Source organism: Embiotoca jacksoni, unplaced genomic scaffold (genome assembly GCF_022577435.1).
Source record: "Embiotoca jacksoni isolate LCO1_2020_lvr unplaced genomic scaffold, fEmbJac1.0.p SCAF_7, whole genome shotgun sequence".
Taxonomy (NCBI): Eukaryota; Metazoa; Chordata; class Actinopteri; family Embiotocidae; genus Embiotoca; species Embiotoca jacksoni.
This window is the reverse complement of record NW_027185425.1, coordinates 11,181,925-11,209,242: the sequence shown is the minus strand read 5'-3', so window position 1 is coordinate 11,209,242 and position 27,318 is coordinate 11,181,925. Positions and strand designations below refer to the sequence as shown.

The 27,318-nt window shown below is 40.8% G+C and overlaps 1 protein-coding gene across 3 annotated transcripts in view; it reads left to right on the top strand.

Annotated features, from left to right (window-relative positions):
- trps1 (trichorhinophalangeal syndrome I) overlaps nt 1–27,318 on the top strand; it is a 115,997-nt gene that overhangs the window by 26,648 nt on the left and 62,031 nt on the right. For all 3 annotated transcript variants that reach the window (XM_069175898.1, XM_069175901.1, XM_069175900.1), the window contains exons 3-4: nt 25,689–26,411; nt 26,835–26,950. In XM_069175898.1, coding sequence (XP_069031999.1) covers nt 25,689–26,411; nt 26,835–26,950 — 839 coding nt within the window. The remainder of the gene's footprint in view (nt 1–25,688; nt 26,412–26,834; nt 26,951–27,318) is intronic.

Here is a 27,318-nt window from a genome sequence, read left to right as displayed (position 1 = left end):
AGTTTTCAAAGCTTCTACCTATTTATCTTCTTCTCTGTCAGCTTCCGTGTTTGTCGCAGAGTAGGAGTTGAAAATCATTAATCAGATTAGGTTAGCAACAGGCCACATAGCTAGAGGGAGACCAGACTCCAAATAAGTGTTATTGAAGCACAGAGTTACACTCCTTGTTCAACTGTGTGTGTGTGTGTGTCCAAGCTAATGCAAGAACTGACCAATGTAGACCTGGAACGGGAACAGCGACACAGCTCCATTCATACTACAGTCTTAGGGTCCATGTCTGTCTGCTTCAAAGACATGAGGCGTAGTTTGTTTCCCTCCTTGTATGCTCTGTGGGTGGACATATAACAGGATTTCTGGAGAGTTTGGAACTTCGCACTGGGCGCAATCGATTGGAAAGCATCGAAAGTACCTCCAAAGTCCAGCAGCGACTAATTCTAGAACAAACAGGTCCACTTCGTTGTTCTCATGGCTGCATGTGATGCACAATATCATTTAACAATCCTGGACATGGGGCCTACCGTCATGAAAATGATGGTGCCATTATATTCAAGGAGAGTTGTTTCACCAGTTTAATACCGTCGGCGTGGCCATGTACTCTTTTAGTGGTGAATTATAAAGGTGTGGAATGACGTATCTCCTTATGACGCATCTCCTGTCTTCTTCTGGCAGATGCACAATTAGCATACTTGCAGTGTGTAGAGTTTGCGGGGTGGGTCACACATTTTGGGCTGCACACGGACATCTGCAAAAAGGTCCGTACAAACCTTTGCGGACATGACAAAATTTATGTCACGCGAACTTACATGGACCTTTGTGGAAACATGAACACATACAAAGTACACAAAAAAGGCACATGTTGACCTGAGAAAAGGCCCAGATTTTAAGATTAATCTCCAGAAAATCGATTTCTTATTCAAGCTGAGTATATGTACAGATGAAACTCCAACACAATGCTGACAGAAACTGGTTAAGTTGGTGTCACATTAGGGCTCGAACACACCAAACACACAGCCAGACTTGTGTTCTAAATGTACATTGCCAGATGGAATTCTTGCTCATTTCTGAAACACACTCTATTCATCCACGCTTTCTCTGTTTTTTGTTTGTTTGTGTGCATGCTTGTGTTTGCTTTTAAACCTTTAGACCTGCATGTATCACTACTTGTTTCCACAACAACCCACTGACAAATTTGCTCTTTTAAGAATGTTTGTGGGTGGGACATACCTGTTTGTGTGTATTTTACTTTGTTTGTATTCTTTCATTTGGGTGTGCTCAAGTGTGGGTGTGTTTTTTGTTCGGTTTGCCTAAAACTTGTGTTGTAGCCAAGTGAACAAGTGTTAACAAGCTCTGTGCAGACTATATTTATTTAATCCATATGCTGGTGAACTATACAGCTGTGTGCTGCTGCTGGTATGTCTGGAAGGAAAAAAATCATTCTGCAGTCGCAGCCTTGTCTGAGGTACAGAAATAATTGCTAAGTCAGCTTGAATGTGGCTGCTTATATTGACAAAACGGCACACTGTGATTTTTTTTTTTTGTCTTCCTTTTTTGCTGAAAGGCAAACTTTGCTGATATTCAAAATACCATCTATTAGTCATAGGAATGACATGCCTTTACTGGCAGTGCCTGCAGATGTTGTCTGTATCACTGCAGCCAACTGTAGCAACTTTCACCATTCACTTATACTGTATATCCTGACATCACAGGAGTTTGGAGGAGATCAGCCAACACACCATTCAATATACACAGTGGATCTCACGGATTACTTCACATTTTATAACTGTTGTCAGAGTCTATACAGAGACCACTGTTGAGGAAATGCAACAAAGAAAGGCAAAGGCTCGGCCCGCTGCTGATAGTGCAGCTGCCAGGCCGACGGCACGAGCACCGCAGCCCAGGATGATGAAGAGCTGCTGGGAGCTGACAGGCTAGTGGCTAGCAGTAGAGCTGCAGCTAACAGCCAGCTAAAGCAGCCAAGGTGCCTGGCAGCAGCAGAACAACTTGCCAGAACAATAAAAACAGAGTAGCTGGGGGATGACAGATAGTTCCAACTGGTAGTTTTTTTCACATCCAGGTGCCCACCAAAGCCACATGCAACCGAGTCAGTCACCATGCGGCAGCGAGTTTCACAGCAGACTGCTGTGTTTGTTTGACTGTGTTGCCAGTGCCAGTGGCGAGGGACTGCTGGTGTGTGGAACAATGCGGGTACAACATTGTCATCAAAGATAAACGGGGAGAAAAAAAGGTTGCCAACATGAACAAAGGAGATGTTGACTAAGTATTTCTGTAAACATACTACTGTATGTCCGACTATACATTATTTGTTGATGTCATGGTTGCTCATGCTGGATGTTCCTTTGCAATACACAGGACAGATCTCAGCACATAAATGTGAGGTTATTGAGGAGCATTAAACATTTTCTCACAGCTGACATTCTGGCTCGCCATAGACAAATAAAACACAGGAGTGACTTCTCATATTATTATCATTACTGTTTTCTATTGGAATCTTCTGGTAAAACCATGCCAACAAGCCAGCATACAAAATATATATTTGTGCCCAGATCATTTTCTACATCTTTGATGCTTTGGAGCAATTTTAATGTATTTTCATGCTGAAATGAAGATGTGCAATTTTGATGATCAATGGTATTTTTCTTTTCCATTTTTGACATTATTTTTCTAACCTGACAAAGTGATGTTTCCACTGCTGCTATTATGGTTCAGCTGGAGATACACCGTATAGATGGATAAAAGCAAATACCATTGGCTGCAAAAGCAATAGCAGCTCATGTAATTAGTTTGCAGTTCATCTAAGAATACATTAACTATTAAAAAAAGAAATCGACAGAAGAATAGAGTAACTGAAAATTAAATAAATTTTTACAGTACAGTTTGAAACCCTAATTTGTATGTACTGGAAATACGTACGTTTTCCCCTCAGTGAGATGACTTGGTGTTCTCAGGGATCTCTTTCATGACATTGGGTCTGACAGAAGCCACTTACTTGTCTTTAACAATTAAATGCAGAGTAAGTCAACCTGAACAATGACGTTTTTTTTTGTCTCTAGCTGCTTCGAGTCCCGCGGTTTCACTGCAATAACAAACACGGTTGAGTTTGACTCCTGCATCCTTTCAGAGCCAATTGTCTGTAATGGAACATGAAAAGTTCCATATTATTAAGAATATTGGAGAACCTGCTGTGTCTTTGACTACAAGAGGAAAATGGGAACCTGAGAGATTGACAGCAAAATTGGATTTAACTACTGTTAGAGAAAATAGAGCAGTGACTCAGAGAAAGGCTGAGAAAACTTTTGCACTATTAGAGTAAACTGCAGTGATAGAAATGGTGAGACAGACCACACTCAAGTGAAGTTGGAGTAAGAGGCACGCAGAAAGATACAAGACCGATTATATCTCAGGGCAGACTTAATAAGGAGGTGTTTGCGCTTTGTTTAGTCAAATTCTGCTTAAGTTTGGCACGTGACTCTGCTTCAGGACTGCTGCCGTTTAGACTGCCATGAAGTAGGAATGCTTCCTGAAAGTCAATGAGTCAAATCATCTGCTGGAGACAACCCAGTCGACTGAGATTCCTCAAGTTGAGAAGTTGATTTTTTTTTTTTTTTTTTTTACAATTATACACATAGACATTGAAAAGAGACTTTGAACTCTCTTGTAAAGTTGTGTACCAGACGCAAATCGAGGGTAACCAGGGCGAAGTCGTGGTTAGAATTGTGGTGGGTCAGGACCAGTTGTCACCATATGGGGACCCGGAATCAGCCACTGCATGTAAACTGAAAGTTAAGTCTGTCAGCTCTTTCCACCAGGGGACGTCTGCAGTGTACAGACAAATCTAATTTGACTGCTAAAATTTAGAATTGGGTACAGCCCTACCATGTGGTAAAATCTGACTTGATGCTTGATGATGCTGTTCAGCCTAATATATTTTTTATAACCTCAGGTTAATCTCTCGGTCAAACCCAATGAGGCATAGTTACTTGTTTTGTTTGCCATAAGACTTCCTCTCAGCCCTGACAGTTGGTTATTTTGCTGACTAGATAGAAATGTATATCTCTCAGATTGTCTGTGTTTTGATTATGATTGCTGTAGCATGAAGGCAATGGCACTACACTAATCAATCTGCATAATTTTCCCATTTTCCTGTCATACTATGAAACAAACTGCCGTTACTGTAAATCCCTGATGGAAGATAAATTTTCCTTCAACTTTTTAGATTAGTTAGAAAATCCAGACCACATATATTTCATTCTGGGAGTATGGAGCATTGTGAAGACAGCAAGCAGACGCTGATAGATTGGCCATTTTGATAGCCCCGTTGTCCAATGCCAAAAAAGGAAAATATCAGCCGATATAGTCGCCAGTATAACTGGTCGAATTCCATTCTGTGGTGCTGAAGAGATCCAGCTTTTTGGATACATCTGCCCGAACTGCTTGACGGAGTAGATTTACAGTCGCCTCTGTTGGCATATTAAAGTCAGACACCTACTTTTAGATTGAGGAAAATAACTAACCTCTCTAATGGATAAGTGCCCTAGAATGCTTAATACTAAGCTTCTGTGTGTATGAATGTGTGTGTGCGTATGTGTGGTAATCTCCATAGCAGGTTCTTTGCCATTAGTGCACTACTGAACAAGGCAGCAATTCATTCAGCAGGTTTAACTGTCTTGTGTATGTGTGTGTGTGAGAGAGAGAGAAAGAGAGAGAGTTAAAATCTGTGTGTGTGTGTGTGTGTGTGTGTGTGTGTGTGTGTGTGTGTGTGTGTGTGTGTGTGTGTGTGTGTGTGTGGGGTGGGGTGGTGGGGGTTCTAAGTGTAGAGTGTGTGTTGTTTTTGGAGAATTGTTTCCGTGCGCCTGTCTGCACCATATGGCCCAATGTGGAAAAAGGCCCCTTTAGGGGTCTGTGTGTATGGGAATATGTATGCGTGTGTGTGTGTGTGTGTGTGTGTGTGTGTGTGTGTGTGTGTGTGTGTGTGTGTGTGTGTGTGTGTGTGTGTGTGTGTGTGTGTGTGCGCGTGCGTGCGTGCGTGCGCCCCTTTAGGGGTCTGTGTGTATGGGAATGTGTATGCATATGCGTGTGCGTGTGTGCGCGTGTGTGCGCGTGTGCGTGTGTGCGTGTGTGCGTGTGTGTGTGTGTGTGTGTGTGTGTGTGTACAGCGGTCTGGTCTGCCCAGAGTGAAGCTGTAAAAACAAAAAAGGTCTTGAGAAAAAAAAGAGTGCATCGGAGCAGTGATGTCAGATACTACCCTCTTCTTTCTCATGGCTGCTGTTCATCCTTTTCATCTCTTATTATTTTGTTTCTCTCATTTGGTTCGTCTTGTTTTTTGTCACGTTTTCCAGTGAGTCTTCAGTTGTAGTAGGAATTATTGACATTAATGTGATGTTTTACTCTGATGATCACTTTCTTTTTTCTACAATTATTACTTTCTTTTCAGCAATTGTTTTTTTTGTCACGCTCTCTTCATTTAAATCTGTCTTGTTGAGGTGGGGGGGGGGGGGGCAGTATTGTTTTCTCAAATTGGTGAAAATAATAATTTTAAATTTTTTTTTTCTCCAGTAATCACTTTCTTTTCTCCTCTTGCTTTTCATCTGTCTGTTTTGTTTTTCGCTTGTCGTTTATTTTGTCTAATTGGCGTAAACCTCGCGGCTGTGGTAATGACTTCTGAGGTTAACAAGCTTCTGCTAACAATCACTCATTCACTTGCACGCGCGCACAACCACACGCTTGTGCAGCCAAGCACACACTCGCATGCACTGTCAAGTAAGCATGTACAGTCGCTGCATACATTTTGTAGTGACATGGGAGTATACTTGTAAAGAAGCGCATTCACGCAAACATGTTCAAAGGCATGCACACATACACATGCATACGCAAACATTCTCTTTCGATTGGCCTTAAAAAAAAAATCTGCAAGCACTGACATTATTGCACAAAATCTGTCACCTTTGATTCATGGAGTTTGTCACAGCTTCAGCTTGAGCGCTGGATCTGAAGTTAAAGGTGCATTTGCAAGAGAAAAAAAAAAGCCAATTAGATGAAGGTGCCATGTTTCAATAAATAGTGTGTGCTGGCTTCTTGTCAAATATGAGGAGAAATGAACATTTATCACTGTCTAAAGGTAGAAAAAGTTGAAAAGTTAAGGAGGGATAGCCAACTGATTTTGATGCAAAGTTCCTTGTGGAATTGGCTCAGTAACTCGCAATCCAGAGACATTACCACTCAGTCACAGATTGGGGGAAATTATTTCCTCTTGCTTTTCAAACCTGTGTAATCGCCATGGTTTGTTGCTGCTAACAGTATTATGAAGTATTTTCTTTCAAAGTGAAAGCAGCGTTTGATGATATGTTGCAAACTTGGACAGTTTTCAATGTGTATATGATGCAATAACAACACAGAGAGAGGGGAACACCTCCACTGTATTCAAAATAAAGTTAATTTATTTGTACTGCTGTATGACCAGAGAGCATCAGCAGTGCTAGAATACATTGTTTCTTATTTGAAAATACTTTACAGGTGTCTAAAACACTTTGGTCAGTCTTTGTGCATTCTTGGTGCGTTCCTTTAAATTCAGGAACAGATTAAGGAGTTTGGATGTATAGCTTTGAGATGCTAAAAACCACTAATCCTTATTGATGACTGGAATCTGACTTGAGTCTCAACTGCAGTCTGCTTGTTCTCCTGGTGTGAACTCCACTTTAATCTCCCTTTCTCTCTGGTATCTTGATATGGTCTGTGTTCTGCAGTGACTTCTAAACATTTACATTTCTGCTTTCAAGTGCTGTTTATATATGGCTCTTATCTGCTATCTAACACACACGCACACGCATTCAGACAGGGACAGACGGTGAATCAAATCTTCAGTCATCCCGACAGAAACACTGTTGCTATGTCCATAATAGGACAGGAGGAGAGAGAAAGAGGGAGGCAGTTAGAGAAAAGAGTGCCACATAGACAGAAGGAGGGGGAGGCAGATAATTTGCCACCAGAGTGTTTTGTGGTGAGGTGAGGCGTGGAACTTTGGTGACTTTAGCTCACAGGCTTTTTTGTGATACTGCACTGATCCCCAGTAGTGAAATTTCTCTTTTCATCTCCCCTCCCGTTAGAGTGCAGTCTCTGCCACAGAACAGCACCCCTGGGACTGGTGGGGATTCGGTGTCTTGATCAAGGACACTTTAGCAGGTTGGATTTTCACAGACACAGGAGAGCTAACTTGGCCTTCTGGCTGAAGGATGCTTTAGTCTTGAGTCACTCTGCCACCCTTCTCTGCTACCCTTGGCTTGTGTGCTTGAACGCTGCCCTATCTTGATAAACTGTTGACAAATTTCCAGTTTCGAAAAACACCTCTGGGAACAGCAGCTCCGCCCTCTTCTTCACTCGGCGAGGAAGGACAGAAAAGGTACCAGGGATGCCCACTATTCCTACAAGGGTTGGAGCTTCAAAGCAGTGGTTCCTAATTTTTTTATTTTTTTTATTTTTTAAAGCATTGGATATGATGAAAAGAAAAGAAAAGACACAAAATTTTTACTTTTGTGATAATTGATCAGTCATTTAAGTCATTGTTTAACTAAATGTCACATTTTGTTATCAGTATAAACAGAATATTTTGGGGTTTCAACTGTTCAGAAGGAACAAGTCATTTGAAAAGGACACTATGGAATTTAGGAAGCTGCAGCTCTTTTCTGTTAATTCACAAGAAAATTTGTAAACTGTTGGAGCAAGTAAATTTCGATTTAGAACCAGTTTTTTCTCTGCTGTCCTGTTAATCTTTTTGCTAAACCAAAGCCTGCATCCACACCAGTACATTTTTGTTTTAAAATGTATACATTTTGCTAATTGTACAGCAAGCATCTCTGTTTTTAAATCCCTATAACGGAGACTTTCAAAAAAGCTGCTGAACCTTTTTTAGTTTTAAAAATCATGGTTTGCATTTTAGTCTGGATGGGTGGAAAAGAAGACTTTTGAAAATGATCACATGGCCCATTTCAGTATGAAAACAAAGTACATCAGCCTTGATTATTAGTGGTTAATTCAACATGGATAATGAATCACAGGCTTTGCTGACCGTGTTGTTTCTGCCAGCAGCTGTGCAGGTAATTTCAGCATTTTATAACGCTACTACTGCCTACATGCACAAGAGGCAAGCTTATATTCAAGTGGTTTGAGAGAAGTCTCGTGTCCAGCACTGTTAACAGCCCTAAATTATGCGTTGGTGTTGGACCACATCCAGTGAACGATCAGATTCTAACTTGCGCTGATATTCTAACCCAAACCATCTCAGTCTTCAAACACCAAATACACTGGTTTTGGGGGCATGCCCGGTGGACATGAATGATCCAATGATGATGGTGTGTTGGTATGGACAGGGATTCTGAAGCAGTGCTAAAATGCTCATGTGGACAGAGATCGTTTTCACTTTAAAATGCTGTTTTAAAACTTAATTGTATTACTTAACATACTACTTTTTAAAGGGGCACAAACTCCCAGATTGGGAACCATTGTTTTAAAGTTGACAGTTTGTAACATGACTTGAAGTAGGTCAGTGAGTACCCACCAGTTTGAGAAGCACCTCTCACTACTGATCCCGATTCTTCTTTTTAGACCAAGAGAAGAGTCAAAACAATTTTATGACTGGGATCAGTGACGTATACCATCACACAAGATAGTTGATCAGCTAGCAAGCCATTGTAAGATAGATTGAAATTGACAGTGTATTTGAATTGAACCCTGTTTGATGGCCTTAATTTTGATTTGAGTTATTTTGACTATATTGCTTGAGTGAGATGTGTCATGAATGGCAGGGTGATAGAGGAAAGGAAGGCTTGTGAAGAATAATGGTGATGCCTTTTTAAAGAGAAATTATGGTGAGAAAATAAAAAGAAGGGTAAAACAGAGAGAGAGGGAGGAAATGACACAGAGGTGGAAAGAATCTCATTCTTGCTCATGTCTCCCGCTCGCTGGCTTTCTTTTTCTTGCACACTTTCTCACACACACACACACACACACACACACACACACACACACACACACACACACACACACACACACACACACACACACACACACACACACACACACACATATGCACACAATGTAATTGAACAGTAATTGAACACCTGCTTATCTGTCCTAAGAAGTTCAAAGTAAAGATTCACCAAGTGTGTGTGTGTGTGTGTGTGTGTGTGTGTGTGTGTATGTGTGTGTGTGCGTGCGTGCGCCTGGGTGTGCGCCCCGTCTGATTCTTATCAAACTGTTTGACTCAGAGCTGCTTTTAAGGTAATGAATTCACGTCTCGTCCTCTTTATGTCTCTCTGTCACTTCCTTTTCGGGCTGTCTTTCTAAATCTCTTTGTCTTCTCTCTCTGTGTCGGTCTTTCTGAAGTGAAATAACATTTGTTGTCAATTTTCATTGGCTGAAAGACTGAAAGACAGCAGCTGTAACGACAAAATATGGCTAAAAGAGGTACATCTATATGTTTTTCTGTCTCTGAAATCAGACCTTTGGACCTCCTATGACAAACAGACACCTTCAGATCAGCTGTCAAATTGCCTGGATATTTTTTGTATAAATCAACCCCAGAGGATAAACAATTCTGATTTGATAAGTGTTTGCAGCAATTTTAGTTTTGCATGCCTTCAAGTTTTTGACTTGTTGCCAGAATTTTGGTTTGGTATGTTTGACTAGTGCATAACTGGGATGTAATGACGAAAGTACAAATAATAAATAAAGACAACAGGTAGCGATTGAAGGCAAGGGAGACAGCCGAAAGGCGGATACAGGGCAACTGTCAGTTATACCTCTGGCTAATTTCCCTGTTGATGCCCACGTGTATTTGACATTTTACAACACTCTATCTATGGTTTGGCCCCAGGGCTGTGAGGCATTTTCTAACATGCAGAAGACACTTTCAGCTGTCAATTGCAGTAAAAATTGAAGGTGGAAAAATGGAAGAAATTCTGAGCAACACACCAAGGGTATGTTGTTTTTTCATGTCATTCATCAGCGGTGTAGATCAGAGCGAGATTAGAGAGAAGAATAAAAAGAGATGAAAAGAAGGGAAAGACGGAGGGAGGGGCTGGGTTTAAAATAAAAGATGAAAGGATTTAGGGTGTAGTATCAGCTAGATAGCCTTAAGCCCGAAGCTCTGTGTTTGTGCGCGTCCGTGCTTGTATTTGTGTGCATATATGAGGATTTTTTTTAAGGGTGTACCAGCAGTTAAATGGGTGTGAGAACTAAACATTACATAACTTTCCTCTTATTACTGATCCAGACCTGAATCTCCTGTAAATCTTTGACCTATTGACGGTGCCCTGATCTCGTTGAGCTCGTGTGACTCGTCCTCACCACTCACTTAAAAAGAGGCCGATAAGTTCTGACAGAACAGGTTAGATAAGGTGTGTTAGGCGGCTTCTTTTTAAAATACGACCACGTCATTATTTTGAGGCCTGGCAAGCTGATCGCAAACACGTACTGGCTATCACACCCTTTAGAAAACAGGTCTCCTGAGGTGAGATCAAAAATTCTGACTGTCTTTGGAAATCATGGGAAAAGGTTGCCAAAACCTCCAGGGGACAAAAATCTGTCTTTATTCCAGTTTGGGCTTTTGCAGCTCACAGACATAGTAAACAACTATCTTTGTAACTCCAAATGACAGGCAAAGTAAACAGGACTACTAAAAGTTCTCTTAAGGATAAGTGTAGCAGTATTCTTCCGATGAATGCTTACAGTCATTTGTCAGAGATGTGTATTTGTGCACATTGCCCGTCGTTCTACATGATGAACATGTTTTAGTCAGGGCGGGTTTAGTGATGTTATCTGCCCTCAGGTCTGAATATGATGCAGACCTGACTGAAGCCCAAGTGAATTTCCACAGCAGGTGTTTACAGGGCAGCTTTGTTTACGTGCTTGCTCTTTTTTTGAGTTATTATCCAAAGTGGATTGCAGGTGAGATGCTGGCACCTGCTGCACAATGCGCGATTACCGGTCAATGCCGTTCTGTCGATATTTCAGTAAGAGGACTCGTGTCGAGGCGACCCTCCCCGAATAATTGCCACCTTCATCCTGCTTGCAAAGCCTCAGCTCCTCACACCTCCATGAAATCATCCCAGAGTACCCTGAGGCAGATAATCACAGGTGATCGATTTCAGTTTATCGTGTTGAGAATGCAGATATATATATAGCACGAGCAGTGCAGTTTTATGTAAAACCTGAAGTTACCTAGTCATTTTAGGTTGACTTGACAGTCAGTTAATCAGTTAAAACATACGTTCAATAAAACTCACATGCTTGTTTTGGAGTGTAGTTTCCAATCATCATATTACATCATTTAAAAAAAAGAGAGAATGTTATTTTCTCTTTAAATGGAACGAGCATTGCAGTAACCCGAGTATGTGGACAAACAAATAACATTAAAAAATGTACAATTCTTTACTTTATTTTCAGATATTTTTAAACGTGTAATCAAACCTTTTCAAGACATTTTATCTACTACAGAGGAAGATGTTGCTTTTTGCCTTTGTGGTTGTGTGCAGTGATGTCAGACATGTTTGGCTGTGAGAGACGCCTTTATTTATTTTTTATCATTGTCATGGTGATGGTTTTACTCATCATCTTTTTGTTACCTTTAATGAAATGTAGGGAACCACATGACTACACTGCATTTTAGTTATGCACAAGTGAAGTTCCTAGAACCATATGATGCCTGTACTGCATAAAATAAACAACCCACTTCATCACGTGCATTGCCAGTAACAACTCTTCTAAAAGGAAAATAACGGTGTGTAACGCTGTGACAGAATGATGTGCAAACATTGATTTACTTTTAATTATGATAACTCTAAACAAAACTCTTCAACTGAATCCATAGTAGTGTGTGTCTGTGTGTGTGTGTTACAGAGCTTTTATCTCAAATCCTGATGTCGCAACGACCTGCAACTTCCTCCAGCAAAGGAGAAAGCTCTGTGTGTGTGTGTGTGTGTGTGTGTGTGTGTGTGTGTGTGTGTGTGTGTGTGTGTGTGTGTGTGTGTGCTTGTATTACTCAGGTTGTGGGGACATAAATCAGTTCACATAGTCACATTGTGGGGATCCACCCACTAAAAACAAATCACTTCCATTTAAATCATAAAATGTTAGGATGTAGAGTTGGTTTAAGGTTTGAGTAAGTCTTAGGATGAGGTAAATAATAATTATAGTGAGGTTAAGTCTCAGGAAAATTAATGTGAGTTGATATAATGCCCTCTGAAGTGATGGAAACATGACTTTGTGTTTGTATGTGTGTAAGGAGAGTAAAGAGGAAACAAAAAAGCGCTGTGACGCAGATGGATGTGAGCTCAAAAACAATTCATGGACATTTGTATTTCAGGCAAACCTTCTCTATCACTACACCTGCGGGTGACGAGTCACAGCTTTGATTAGGAAAAGGAATTTTATTGCATTTGAAAGAAATAGAAGAAGATTTTCCTCTAAGTTTCATGACGTTTCCTTCTTCTGAAAAGTGTGAAAACTGCTATTGTTGAAAGAATGAGCGCCTGAAGTTAAAAACAAAAACTCGACACCTAATAAAGAATCGCAGCCACGTTCAGGCTTTGCCTGAAAATTTAACCCTGTTTTTATACAGCTGTCGTGTCCTTTATAACTCATAGAAATTCAAAGCTTCAGGTGTTGGCTTTTTGTCCAGATGCTATAAAATAGAAACAGTAATTTGTTTTCCTTTTGTGGCCTCTAATACAGGTTTATAATCCTACTGCTACACTATCACTTTACCTGAACAGAATTGTTCTTATTGTAAAATATTTATCTTTTTCTTAAATCTGTAATTTTTCCAGGTAATTTTCATCCCATGCAGAATGAGTATTATTCACTTTTTGTTGTTGAAAAGACTGTTGATTGTTGTAATACAGAGCAGGGTTGTACCTCTACCTCTGCAGCCACTCTGAGTAGGCCAGAAGTCTCATAACGATGTGCTGGCTGGCTGGCTGGCTGTATATATATATATATATATATATATATATATATATATATATGTGTGTGTGTGTGTGTGTGTGTGTGTGTGTGTGTGTGTGTGTGTGTGTCTGTCTGTCTGTCTGTCTGTTGTTATGCAGGATAGAGGAAATGAAAGCTCAGACTTAGCCCCAAGGCTTTCTAAACTGTCCCTGTGTCCTTCACATGCGTTTTTGTCTCTCTCTGTGTGTGTTAGTGTGTTTGTGTGTCTGGAGCTGAGCACATCTGTTCCCATAAATAAGAGTGTGAGAAAGCACGCACGTTAATGCTGAGAATGAGGAAAGAATACACTCATGTTCTGTCTTTGTCTTCCTCTCTTAATATAAGATTGACTTACACTTAAGCACTCACTCACTCACTCACTCACTCACTCACTCACACGCACACACACACACACACATTTGTACTGTATAGACACAGGAAGTGATTGAATCTCAGCTTTAATTGTGAAATATTGGGCAAAGCTGCGACTTCCTTCCCCTTTTTTGTTCTTTGCTTGTGTCTCTGCATTTGTTCTTATGCATTATCTATCATGTCATATTTTGAACTCCTTGTCGTAGAGCTGACACTATCCTTCAATTTACTGTAATTTTAAATAATTTGAAAGAAACTCTCATCATTTAGTTTGACACTATTTTACCTAAATGTATTGTCCATGTATTTGGTGTTTGTTTGGTCGTCTCCCATTTAAAGCCCAATGTGACCTAGTTCGAGCGTATGTGTGTGTAGTTTCCTGGTTGTCCCCCAGCAACCCTTGAGCTCTGATCACAGGAAGTTCAGAGGAAGTTGTCAGGTCTCCGCTACACACACACACACACACACACACACACACACACACACACACACACACACACACACACACACACACACACCTCTACATTTTCACGCCCAAGCTTTCACACTTGAAAGAGAAATGGTACTAGGTCGTGCATAAAAGGATGAAGAGCAGCAGGTGTGATAGTCTCTCTTTTTTTTAACACTCTCTTTGTCAAGTGTTAGCAGTCTACCTGTTTCTATACTGCTAAGTTTCATTCTTTAATCTTTTCTTTTTGACTCTGTCCTTCTGTTTAAGGCTACTGCCAGTCATCAGCACACTGAGAACGAGTGTTTCATTCATTCTGTAAGTGGCTGATTTCCTCAAGGCCTCAAAACTGAAGAAAGGGAGCAAAAGAAACCTAGTTAACAAATCTAGATATCTGCGGGAGTGAGCAAAAGTTGCGGCCAACTTACTGGGTTGCTAATGGTGCTTTACATGAACATGAAAAACATCAGGACAGAAAAGTTACTGCAGTGACAGCAGCGTGGTTCAAGGAAACATGCTCATATTCAAATCATCTAAATAAGCTATTCCTTACTTGGGGTTATTTGTAAAAATCCAGCAACTGAAGGTGGGAAAATTCACACCGCAGGCATGAAATACAGCTCTTCAGTGCAGCTTTGTAACAGTGTACCGAGTCTCCACAGTGTGTGGCATCAAGCTGTTTCAGGCTTTTTAACTGCTGCATTTGGCGTTTGTTAGATGTGTGTGTCCTCACTGTGAAAAGTTAAACTGTTTGTGATAGTTTCACAGTAAATCAATAAAACTCCACCGCTCTGTCTTTGAACTGCAACATAGAAAGTCAAGAGCGCCTGTTCTGAAACTCCAAGAAATACCGCGTTACTCTAAAACATTTCAGGGGATTTAGGTACTTCATAAATTGTGTGTGTTTCAGATGTGCGTATCAGACCATGTGGAGTTGGTATTTGTGCAAAAAATGGGTAATTGCTGGCAGCTGTGAGGAGTTTTGTAGTGATATTGTGGATTATTTATTCAGCATTGAGATTTCCCAGGGTTGTGGTTTTGACATGTAGTATCACCATGGACATTTTCGCCTTCTCGCTCCTCTTCGTACTTTGTCTTTTTTACTCGTTGTTTGAAAATGCTTTTCAAAACAGACAAGTCTTTAATACAATATTTACAGTATTTGGAGGACGCCATTCAATTATTTATCAAACACTGTTTTTGATGTGGGTCTTTTGTTCTGTCCATGTGTGTTCTGTTTCTCTGTCTGTGCGTTTCCTTTTGTTAAGGCTGTGGTTTAATACTTTTATCTTAGTGTAAAATGTATTTTAGTTAGTGTCTTTAGTTTAAATAATTCAGTTTCAACCCATTGCACCAGAAAAAAACACCATCATTTATCATATATTCAGTTCATTGTCATGCACCAGCTGTAGATTTCAAACTGGAGATTGCAGTGTGTGTGTGTGTGGGTGTGTGTGTGTGTGTGTGTGTGTGTGTGTGTGAGTGAGATTTCTGTTGTGTGGCGCTAAGGTGATGCAGGAATAAAATAAAATAATGAGGATTTAATGAAGTTGGAGTATTTTTAAATAATGTAAATGATGAGATGCAAATGGTGGAACTAATCTTTTAATTTGTTCATATTACAGTGGTTTTTATCATTAATTATCGCCGTGTACAATTCAGTGAGATGTAATTGTAGTTAATTTGATCAATCACTGTTGGCGGATTGTGTGAATGTGTGTGTATTTCCTGCACATTTGTTCATATATTTTAACAATCTCTACTCTGTTAGGCACTTTCCTGGAAAAATTTGTGAATTTGTATGTAGATATGTGTTTTTCCTGTCTGTCCATTTGTGTTTTTGTCTGTCTTAATTGCCAGCCTCTGTTTCCTGGCAGACACTGAACAATAATTAATTAAACACACCCTCGCAGTATGTGTGTGTTTTCTGTGCCTCTGCATATGTGTCTACTGTGCTCGGTCGTGGCAGTTGTATGATGTATTCTGGAAGTTATAAATAAATAAGATTTTACACACACATAAACACACAATAGACAGCTGTTGACAACAATTTGCTCATCACAAGAAAGGGGTTAGGTCCCATCATCAGCACTGCTGATGAGAGAGAAAGAGGCAGATCCATTTTTAAAGGAGCTCTCTTAGACGTGACCACACACACATGGTATGCTCCCCACACACATTCACACACAGACAGGGTATGCTCTAAGGGCCATAGCAGGGGAGCTGTGTCTCTATCTGAGAGAGAGAGAGAAAGTGTGTGTGTGTGTGTGTGTGTGTGTGTGTGTGTGTGTGTGTGTGTGTGTGTGTGTGCGCGCACATGCATGTGTGTGCTCGTGCGTGCGTGTAAAGTTAAAATCCAGACAGCCATTCCAGAGGCCAGACTATTGAGTCTTATAAACTCTCAGGTCACATATTATTGAAATAGCAGAAGAGATATATTGTGTGTGAGTGTGTGTGTGTGTGTGTGTGTGTGTGCGCGCGTGCGCACAAGTCTTGTGTTCCATTATTGCGCTAAAACATCACAAATAGCAAAATAAATTCAAACACGTGAGCAGACACCTTCGAGTGTATGTAGATAAGTGTGTAAATGTCTGTGATTTAATGAAATAACAGGTGTGTATGAAAGATTTGAATGCAGCCTGGATCTGGGTGTGTGTACACGGTTTAATAGTGATTTATGTCAGCATCATTTACAGTCCCACTGGGAACTGAACCAGCAACGTCTCGGCAGGTATTTTATTGAAATAGTCTAACATTTACAGTCTTATTGTTTTGGCACAGCAAGCTACTTTATTTTAACCCGATAACCTTTCATAACTTGGCGAGAAAAAAGTAGACAGCCTAATAATATCTTACAGATTCCTTCAGACGAACTCTGTCACCTGCTTTCATACTGCTTTTATACCTGCTTTTTATTGACCGTGGGTCCCGGGATATTGGCGTCGCACTTTCAAATTTATTTTTGCAGAAGAAAACAGCTAGTTTGTGTCACACTGAGTCGCAGTCGGAAAAGTTTCTGGGTCAGGTTGGATTTTTGTCACATTTAACATTAATGATTTGAGCTTTTTTTTTTTTTTTTTTTTTGTGAGCGCTTGTGTGTTGTTCAGTGTTAATTGAGCTTGAAAGCAGAAATTCACTTCACTTGTGTTTCAATTAATCGACCAGTTCAGAGAATCTGGTTTGGTGAAGCGAGGAACATTCTCCCTTTTCTCTGTAGTTTTTGAGGTGCACTTCAACAGCGGTTTGACTCCCGAAATGCTCTGGAGCCAAAAGATAGTGGTTGCACTGAACAACTCTGCATGTATGTGTGTGTGTGTCTGCTTGTGGTGTCAACCATTCTTCTGCTCTGACTCCCTAAAGGGCTAGATGGCCCTCCTACAGAGCAGTACACACACATACATGTACGAAACCACACACGGAGTGCAGTGCTTCCCAGACCCTGTGTGGTGCACTAATCCAATGTAGTTATTTAAGGTCAGACTCCTCTAATAGACTTTTAATAAAGTTTTTGAGGTGGGGCGCTGAGATAGGAGTGTGTGAATGTGTGTGTGTGTGTGTGTGTGTGTGTGTGTGTGTGTGTGTGTGTGTGTGTGTGTGTGTGTGTGTGTGTGTGTGTGTGTGTGTTTGTGCTCATGAAGGACGGCTACAGTCGTCTGTGTGGTTTGTTTCTGAATCTGTTTTCTGTGGCACTTTGCAGCAAACATCATTTACTTGTTTACTTTTATCCAATGAAAATACAGTAAATACAAAGCTCAACACCACTGATTTATTCAACAATAAAGGTATCGTAATTAAAGATCTACACAGCTTATTTAAAATACTTGTCAGCCACTTGACAGGTTGCATCTTATTACAGTTCAGCCCAGTATCACACCAAAGCTTGTAATACACCCGTCAGTCCACTACAACATACCGTGTCAGTGGCACATTTTAACTAGCTTTAGTCATGAAAAGTACACGCATATATGACCAGGGTTCAAGAAGGAGGTCATGTGAGGAATTACATTGGGTGATAAATTCTGCATAGGCAGGAGACTCGTCGGAGGGAACAAACAAGGACTCTCGTCGAGGAGACTGGTGTTGAAGTCCGTGAAAAAGCAAAAGTCAAAGTGGATTTCTTAACGTATCGTATGCAACTTACATGACGTAGGTAGTAACGTTCTTTTAAATTTATTTTAACCCATAATTGATTATCTTTTCCAACCCAAATCAAGTACTTAAACCAAACCAAACTGTGACTCTATCACATTTAACCTGGCCACTGCTATTCAAACCCATCCCAAGTCCCAACCAACTCCCTCTGTATGTCTGCGTAACCCCACTTTATACCACATTTTGACTGACACAGTGATATGAGTTAAACCTGTCTTGTGGATCTATCTGTATGGGTCAACCCAAATCTGGACTTTTTTCTCACATGGGGTGACGCAGGTTTGATCAGTGTCCAACGGTCCAATATGAATATGTGGGGTATTTATTAACATCTTGTAACACCAAGAAAAAAGACAGCCACACAAAGCTAAGATTATTATTATTTTTTTTTAAATCAGCAAAATTACATGTACAGCTGATTAAGTGTTGTATGAGAATCTGCAAGCATCATTGTGCTCAACATAGTTGTCCAAATCAGTACTGTACTAACTTTTTGACCATGCTTCAGAAAATGTTTTTAGAAGTTGTTTGCATCCACAGTCAAAACTATTCAGAAGAAAGCTGAGTGGAGTGATAAAGTTTGAAGCAGTAGTTTGAAGTACATAGAAGCGCAGGCCGAACCCGAAGTGACAGTCTGAGCTTGTTTCCATTTGTTGAAAACGTTTCTTCCCTGCGTTTAATGAATAGATATCGTGTCTGTCAGTCACGTAGAGTGATTGAAGTTGTTGTGCTCTTGAGAATTACATACACGCACATCAACACAGCATGGTTGGTGTACAGATAGGCCAGAAGCAAGGGGAGGAGAGAAATAGAGATTGAGGAGAAGAGAGCAAGAGAGAGCAGGAGGGGGAGGGAAATGGATAAGAGATTAATTGAGAAAGCGCCGGATGAGTGATGGACAGACGGAGAGAGGAGAGGTGGATTGAGGTGTGTTCACTGCAAGCGGTTTGTGTGTGAGTGAGAATCGGACCAATATAGAAAGGAGTAAGCAGGGAGCTATCTGGAGAGCGAAGAAGAAGTAGAAACAGAGGGAAGGGGGCTCATAACGAGAGAGAGGTATTGAAATATGAACCTCTGATTAAGTTTGACATTTAAGATGACATATTTTGCATGCTGTTACCCTATTACAAATGAGTCCTACACTCTGGGAGAGTGTGTCAGCGTGTGTGTGTGTGTGTGTGTGTGTGTGTGTGTGTGTGGGTGATTTGCTTGATCCGTGGCAGGAATGAATTGGGCCCCCGCAACACAGCAGATGAAGAGTGAGTGTGTGTGTGTGTGTGTGTGTGTGTGTGCGCGCGCGCGCGCGCGCGTGTGTGTGTGTGTGTGTGTGTGTGTGTGTGTGTGCGCGCGCCCGCGCGTGCGTGCGTGTGTGTGTGTGTATAAGTAAGGATTCTGGCATTGATTAGGGGGCCTAGTAGTCAACTGAAAGCTTTTAGTCTTAAAATGGCAGGTGGACTCTGTCTCACAGTGATTTTATGTCCTCCTCCTCTCTCTCCCTCCTTCTGTTTCTCTCTCGAACCCCCTCCCTACCTTCAATTAGACTCCTGCCTCTGCAAAATCAATTCCAAGCTGTTACTCGTCCCCCAAAAACAGAAACCCTCCCCTCAGCCAACTTTCCTTCGCTTACCCCCTTGTTTCTGGAAGAGGCCAGACACACCCGCCCTCCCATCCAGCGCTCAAACTAAGCACAGCACAGCAGCGTGCACTTGCGACCGTTTCATATTATTTATCCCACAGCTCTAAATGGGCTCGGTTTCACAGACTGATCTGTTTTGTTACACAATTTCATTAATATTTTCTTCAGCTGCTTTCATTCACCAACATGTAACCCAAAGCAACAAGCCTTTTCAGCGTGACTGCCATTTTGTGCATCAGTGGCCTTCCTCGAAGAAATGACCTGTGACATTTTCATATAAATAAATGACTGCTGAGTGAAACGGCACGCTCATGAAAGCTTTAACATTTACACCAACAACAGCTGATGTCCTTCCAGGAAAGATACCTTTGTGTATTGCCGGCTATTGGACACACCCACTGTACAGCTGAAACAGTTAGTTGATTTATTGATTAGTTGAATGATGGAAAATTTATATGTAGCTATTTTTTTGTTGTTTATCCATTATGTGTTAAGAGTATCTTTTTCAGAGAAAATGGCAATTATTTGATGGTTTTGGCTTCTCTAATTTGAGGGTTTGATAATGGTTTTGAGTTAGAATTTTTCAATGTTTTGACAAAATATGGGATATAAAGCTGTCACCTTGGGCTTTAGGAAAATGCAATAAGTATATTTTATTATTTAATGACTTTTTTAAACCAAATAATTATTCAAAAAAATCATGGTTGCAGCTATAATAAAAATTTCTGAGATTTGAAAAGATTGGATTTGGATGTTTTAAAGTGGGGTTGTATAAACCACACTTCCACTCATACTTACTCAATGTCAGTGGCTTTCTGAGCTCAAGTTCCCCATCACCTGCACCTCAGAACAAGACATCTGGGTCAGACTTAATTTTTAAATTTGAGTCCAAATAAACCTGGAAGCTCATTGTGGGCTGCAGAATCGGTTTGAATCAAATCATCCAGCTGGAAGCCCGACACCATCTTCAGTGTCGGACAAATCAGACCCAGAGTGTACGAGAAATCTGTTGAAAAGATTTAAATAATGAGAAGTTATTTTTGTGGTTCCACGGTAAATTTAAAGGATGATGAGAGGTGGTCTATGAAATGTCTCTTTCCAGTAATAATAAACACTGTTTTTCCAGTGGCAAAATTTGAACTTACTTTGGACATGAGAGGAAGCTTTAAAGTAGTCATCCACATTTTGGGGGGATGCTTATTAGTATGTGGAGCTTATCTGCTCTTTGCCTCCTGCCTTTCTCTCTCCTGCACTCACGTTGCTTTTTATTTATTTCTATCAATTTCCCCCAACAATATCTCTTATTTTTTTCTCATTAAAAGAATAAAATGTGTTAGTTTTCCTGTCTAAAACCCTTCCTCCCCTTAAAACTCCTGTCCTCCTTCCTTTTACTCCTCTCTCACACACAGTACAATGATTTTAGTTTTAATTAAGAGTCCTTACCTTCTTTAGCCTTTCTCACTTCCTTCCTCCCTCAACCATCAATCAGTGTGCCCCCATTTCTCCACAAACCATACAAAAGTTAGAACAAATCAGAGGAGAGGAGAATAAATGGCATCACAAGAGAAAAGTGTGGACAGATGATGGGAATATAGGGACAAAGACAGAGAGGATAACATGAAGAGACAATGACGCAGATCAAGAAACACAAAGAAGAGCTTGGGAGCTCTCTCTTGGTAACAAGACCTTGCCTTTAGCATTATTTTCTCATATGTTGCACATTAATCCTTTGTTTATGAAAGATGAAGATGCCAACCACAGCTGTCCCACGGGGAGGGGAAGAGCAGAGATATCTGGAGGCAGCAGGAATATATGCATGTGTTCAGATTCGGTATCAAACCCATCCATTACCGTGACTCAATAATATGCATTTAGAGAATTAGCTTGGAGTCACTGGGTGAAATGGTTGAGATGTACTGGTAATCTGTTTTTCTCCATTAGTGAGATCTAACTTTGTTCTCTGAATGGAAAAAGACCTCCTTGGTTTCTTATGATTTGCAGCGGCTTGGTGTTACATGCTGATCCTGTACACATCATGGGGTTGAGCTGTATTTTGTTTATAATGGAATAAAAGCAACACATATAGACCTTTAAACTTTACAAAAATGCCTGACAACTGACAACAATAACATCCATTGTTGTTTATCGTGTTGGAGTGAGTTAAGTAATTGCTTAGTTTTTGTGAAAAAGACACTCTGAAGAGCCACATTAATTGCCAACAATCAATCATTGAAAAATTGTAAATGTACCCACCAGACATTTTCTAAGATGGAAAAGAAATCCTCCAAATAATAGTGTCTGATATGGTTTTTCTACAAAAAAGTTAAATCTTCTGGTCAAAATCCTTGAAATGACTCTATTCTTTTTCACTCCTTAAAAAATTCTGACTATAGATATGCTAATATATTTCATTTCTAATGTTCAACAGCTGGATACAATACATCTCATACTTCACTCTAACGTACATTGTCAGTGTATGTGCACTGGAGGCTTCAAGTTTCCACATCACGCTCGTGTAAATTGAATACTGGATCAAGAGTGGCTTGCAAACTATTTGTGATGTCACAAATCCTGCTCCTAGCCCCTCCTCCTCCCCCTCCCCCCACACCAAAAAAAAAAAAAAGCTGAATTAAAATGAGCAGACAAAAACTTATCTCCTTCAGCAGATGAATGTGAAAACAACCTTCTAATTTTAAAGTCTACGTCATGAAGCTCAAACATTTAACTGTAAGAACAAACAGAAAAACATTGAGTTCAGGGGGACTTTAATGTTTAATGTCGTTGTTTGATGTGACAAACATTCACAAATTTTAAGATTTTCTACAATTTTATTATTGTACAATGAATATTTTGCATTTTTAAATGTTGGTAAGGAAAAACAAGGAATTTCAACATGTCGGTGACAAGTATGGAACGTTTTGTTTCACTTTTTTCTGATATGTTATAGATGAGTCAAAAAAGGTATCTCCCAAATAGCTGTTATAAAAGTAAACATTATTTGTGCCCCTGTCAGATGCCAATTGCAAATGCCAGCTGGTTGTAGAAAAAAGTCACTGGATCTTTCAGCACTTGTCCTGGGATGATTATTGGCAGTTTCAGATAAAAGCCTCACTGGCGTTAGAGCTAATTGTAGTTGATGGAAACGATTAACTGTCACATTTATCTTCGCTGTGGTAGTGAGGCCATTGTGGTGTATAGGGGGCTAATCGTAGCTAGTAGCAGTAGTTGTTATGCGGTATGTTGTGGTGGGTTGTACCTAATTGTAGTTGATAGTAATGGTTCCAGTCTGTGTATACAGCCCGAAGCAGACAAAGGCCGTGCTGCGACATTGAGACACACACACACACACACACACACACACACACACACACACACACACACACACACACACACACACACACACACACACACACACACACACACACACACAAGCAAACACCCAGAAACACACACAGCCTCTTAACACACACCTATGCTTTTTAGCCACATCCTGGATCAGTCTGTTCCCCTGAAGTCTGTTCAGGGTTCTTCAGTTTATTAACCTTTGATTGCTTATTTTGATTTTAATCACTTAATAGGTTTCAAGTCGATCTGTTATTGCTCTGTCTGATGGTGTGAAGCACTTTGTTAAACTTAAGCACAAGAACGAGTGATGCCGATGTACATGGATTAACAAATAATGCTAATATTCTCACTCTTTTACGTTGTGTTGATATCATGCTTTATCCAAATGATTGATACTCGTTATTGCTGTCGTTATTGTTTTGATGAAATTTCGGTGGCAGATAGAAATACAGTTGGGTCAGTCAATGCCTCTTAGGTCGGAATTTCAGCTTCATTGCTCTACCACAACGATCTGTAGTTTTCCACTGTGTGTGTGCGTGTGTTTTAGTGAATGATGAATTCTGACTGGGTGTGGTGAACATCTGATGAGATTTTCCTCTGCTCCCTGCACTGATTTTCTCTCTCTCTCTCTCTCTCTCTCTCTCTCTCTCTCTTTCTCTCTTTCTCTCTCTCTCTCTCTCTCTCTCTCTCTCTCTCACACACACACACACACACACACACACACACACACACACACACACACACACACACACACACACACACACACACACACAGAGCGAGTGCCAGGGCTGGTTTAGGCGTGGGCCCTTGCAGACATAAATTGCTTTATTTTAATAGTTGCATGGTAGAGAGAAAGAGGGAGAGAAAATTGTAAAATTGTACAAAAGCCATAGAAAGAAATTGGATTCAACCATGAAAGCGTTTCTCTTTCTGTCCTTTTTCTTTCTCTGTTTATGTTTTCTTTTCTTCATAATCCTCTAGATAACATTACAGAGTTTTAAAACATGGGGTCCTTTTCATTGTTTATCTACATGGTCATCTAGATATCAGTTTTCAGCTCTGCTCCCTTTAACTTCTTTTCTTTAAATGTGTCTGCGTAGATTCTCTCATGTTTTAACTGTTTGCAGGTTGCAGTTAGTAAATAACAATACAAAAAAAAAAGTTTATCTCTCAAAGTAACAGGGTGGCACGCATGCTATCTCTCTCCCAGACGCATCATCAAATATGCATTACTCACACAGAAAAACAGTCGCACACATTCCGTGTCTTTCAAGCCTCATATTGCATTGATCTAAAAGTGATCGGTTTTGGCGTCTATCAGGCGTCTTGTCTGCTGAGTTCAACTGTGTTTATGACCGAACACACACACACATACAAACACAGCGTATGGGTCAACGGGTTGACTGTGTTTACGACTGAATATGAACTGAACGACCACAAATAAACACACGCTTGGACGCACATCCTCGCAGACACACATGCAGCATCGCTCTGTCACGACTGTTGTGAAGAGCACGACCACAATTGTTCTCTTTTTGAACAAAAGAAAGATGATGGTTTAACATAAAACACATGGTTGGTTATTTGATGGCTTTGTATGGTGATTATAAGGGAGGGAGGGGAAGGGTGGTGGGAGAATGGAGGGAGGGAGAGGGCAGGAGCAGAAAGAAAAATTTTAATGATGGCATTACTTAAATTATCGTAGCAATTATTCTTGCATGTGAAAGAATGCAATAGAGCATAAAAAACGAGTGAGAATGCCTTGACGTGCTTTTTTTTCTTTGGCAGTTGTGTTTTACACTGATTATAAATGGTGGTGAGGAAGATGAATAAAGGGTGAAAGGTCAAAACTGAAGATGAGTGGGGAATAAAAGTAAAATGGGATATGAAATGAGAGCGAGAGAGGTAGACAACAATATAATAAATAAAAGAGAAGAAACCGAAGGACAGGTGATGCAGAGAGAGCACCAAGGACAGCGAGAGATGAGAAAAGGAGAGTTTTCAAGCCAGAGAATGAATGGAAGGCGCGCGGAAAGAGATGCAGAAAAGAGAGAAATTCGGACGGCCAGAGGGGATGAATTGCAGTCTGCCGCCTCCGTCATCCATCTTTCTGATATGGGGTGTGCGGTTTTGATGTGGTCGTGCGTTGGCCATTCTCTCCGTCTCTCTCCTATGTCTGTCTTCCCCCTATGTCTCTCTGCGCCTCACCCTCCTCTCCCTCGCCGACTCATTCCCTGTGATATGGTTTGTGTTTTGATGTGGTCACGTGCTGGAAGATTCTCACGGATGGTTTCCATAACGATAAAAAGATTCAGTCCCTAGTTAGAAAAATAAAAAGTTGCAAGACGAGTGTGTGCGTTGAGATGGCAGTTGCATCTCTCGCAGCTGAGATGTTTCTGATTTGTTATGTCTGTTTTGCTTTGATGAAGTTTGTGGTTGAGGCGCATCACAGATTTCAGCTTTCAAAGAAGTTTGCAAATTGAATCGAAGCTATTCAGGACACATATTTTACATCATTGTCAGAAAATTGTATGCGAGTGTGTATGTATATAATCCACAGAACATTTTTTTAATTTCTGAAAACACCTTGTATCTTTTAGTTTTGACATTTCTTTATTTTTTTATCCCCCACTTCCTTCATATTTACATCACTACTGCTAATATAACCTAAATAAAAAAAAAAAATGTGATTATAAAACCAAAACATAACTTTTTTTTTTTGCCTCTTCACCTTTTTAGAGATGGTGAGGAAGAAGAATCCCCCTATCCGGAGTGTTGGAGGTGAAGAGGAGGAAGAAGAAGAGGGGAGGAGGCCAGCTGGAGAGGAGGAAGAGGAAGGAGAGGAGGAGGGGAGAGTGGGAGCAGAGGCCGACCGAATAAACCGACCCTCTGAACCAGAATCTTCTGAACGGATCAGAGGAGATGAGGAGCAGCAGCAGCAGGAGGAGGAGGAGGGCGAGAGCGAGTGCATTTCCTCATCAGTCTCTCCCTCATCTGTCGGCGATCGCTACGGTAATGAGGAGAGAGGGGGGAGGAGAGGTGGAGGAGGGGCGAGGGGGAAACAAGGAGGAGCGGCATCGACTGACAGACCAGAGAGCCAGTCGGATCCCGAGGATGGGGAGAGGGGCGTAGATGAGGGAGAGAGGAGCGACAGAGATAGAGGGGAGGCAGACCATCTCACCCCACCTCTCCTCTCTGCCCCCCACCTCCTCCTCCCCAGACAGGAAGGAGGGGAGGAGTCGACAACCAACACCCCTCCGCTCTCCTCCAGCCCCTCTCCGAAGCTCCAGGACTTCAAGTGCAATGTGTGCGGTTACGGTTACTATGGCAACGACCCCGCTGACCTGGTGAAGCACTTTAGGAAGTATCACCTGGGCCTGCACAACCGCACACGACAGGATGCCGCCCTCGACAAGCACATCCTGGCCCTCCACAACATGGCTCCCCAACACACAGCTTTAGGTAACTCCACATGTTTTAAGTGTTTTTTTGAGTTGTGTTGATGCTTATTATTTCAAATAAATGGAAAATGATATGAAACCATTCACAGATTCATGAAAAAAGCATCACTGATCCAGGCCTGTTGAAAACTTTCGAGAAATAAATCTGAGCCAAAAATCCAGTAGGATTCAAACTCACCGTTTTATAAAGTCTGTCTTCATTTTAACATAAAGACTGTTTTGAAGATGGAAAGTTTGAACATAAAGCTTGGTTTCCTCTCTGCTCATGCTGTACCACTTACTTGCCACAACAGTTTCTATTCGTCGATCTAAAAGTTTTCCTCCGTCTCAGATGTCATGTTTGTTTTGTGCCTCAAGCAGCTTGACCCCTTTTTGTTTATCTGTTTCTACCAGTCTGACCCCCTTCTTGTATCTCTGATGTCAGACATCCAGGCAGGACAAGGGCCGAGGGGCCAAGCCAAAGACTTGGGGAAGACCAGACCAGATATCCAGAATCAGCAGCACAGGACAGTGATGATGAACGGCACATATGACGTACAGGTAACTGGTCAAGAAACACACATCAACATGTTTAAAAGATGTGACGGTGTTTAACTGTTTTTTTTTTAATTTTTTTTTTTAATTAAGCCTAGTAACAAAACCCATACACATAAAAATAAAAGAAAAAAAGTAGTAAATTAAAAAAGTACAAACACGCGCACAGAAATACTGCCAACCCAACAGTAAGTAAAAAGTTGAAATAAGTAAAAGAAATAACAAAGTAAGGAAAAACACAGCAGCTTTGTAGATCCTGTGGTGAGACAGTATTTGGTTAATTGCGGGCAAGTTCTGAAGGGTGAAAAAAAGATTTGGTTCCGTAAAGCTCTGGTTTATAGCATCTTTTTGTTGCCTCTGTAGTCCTACAAAAA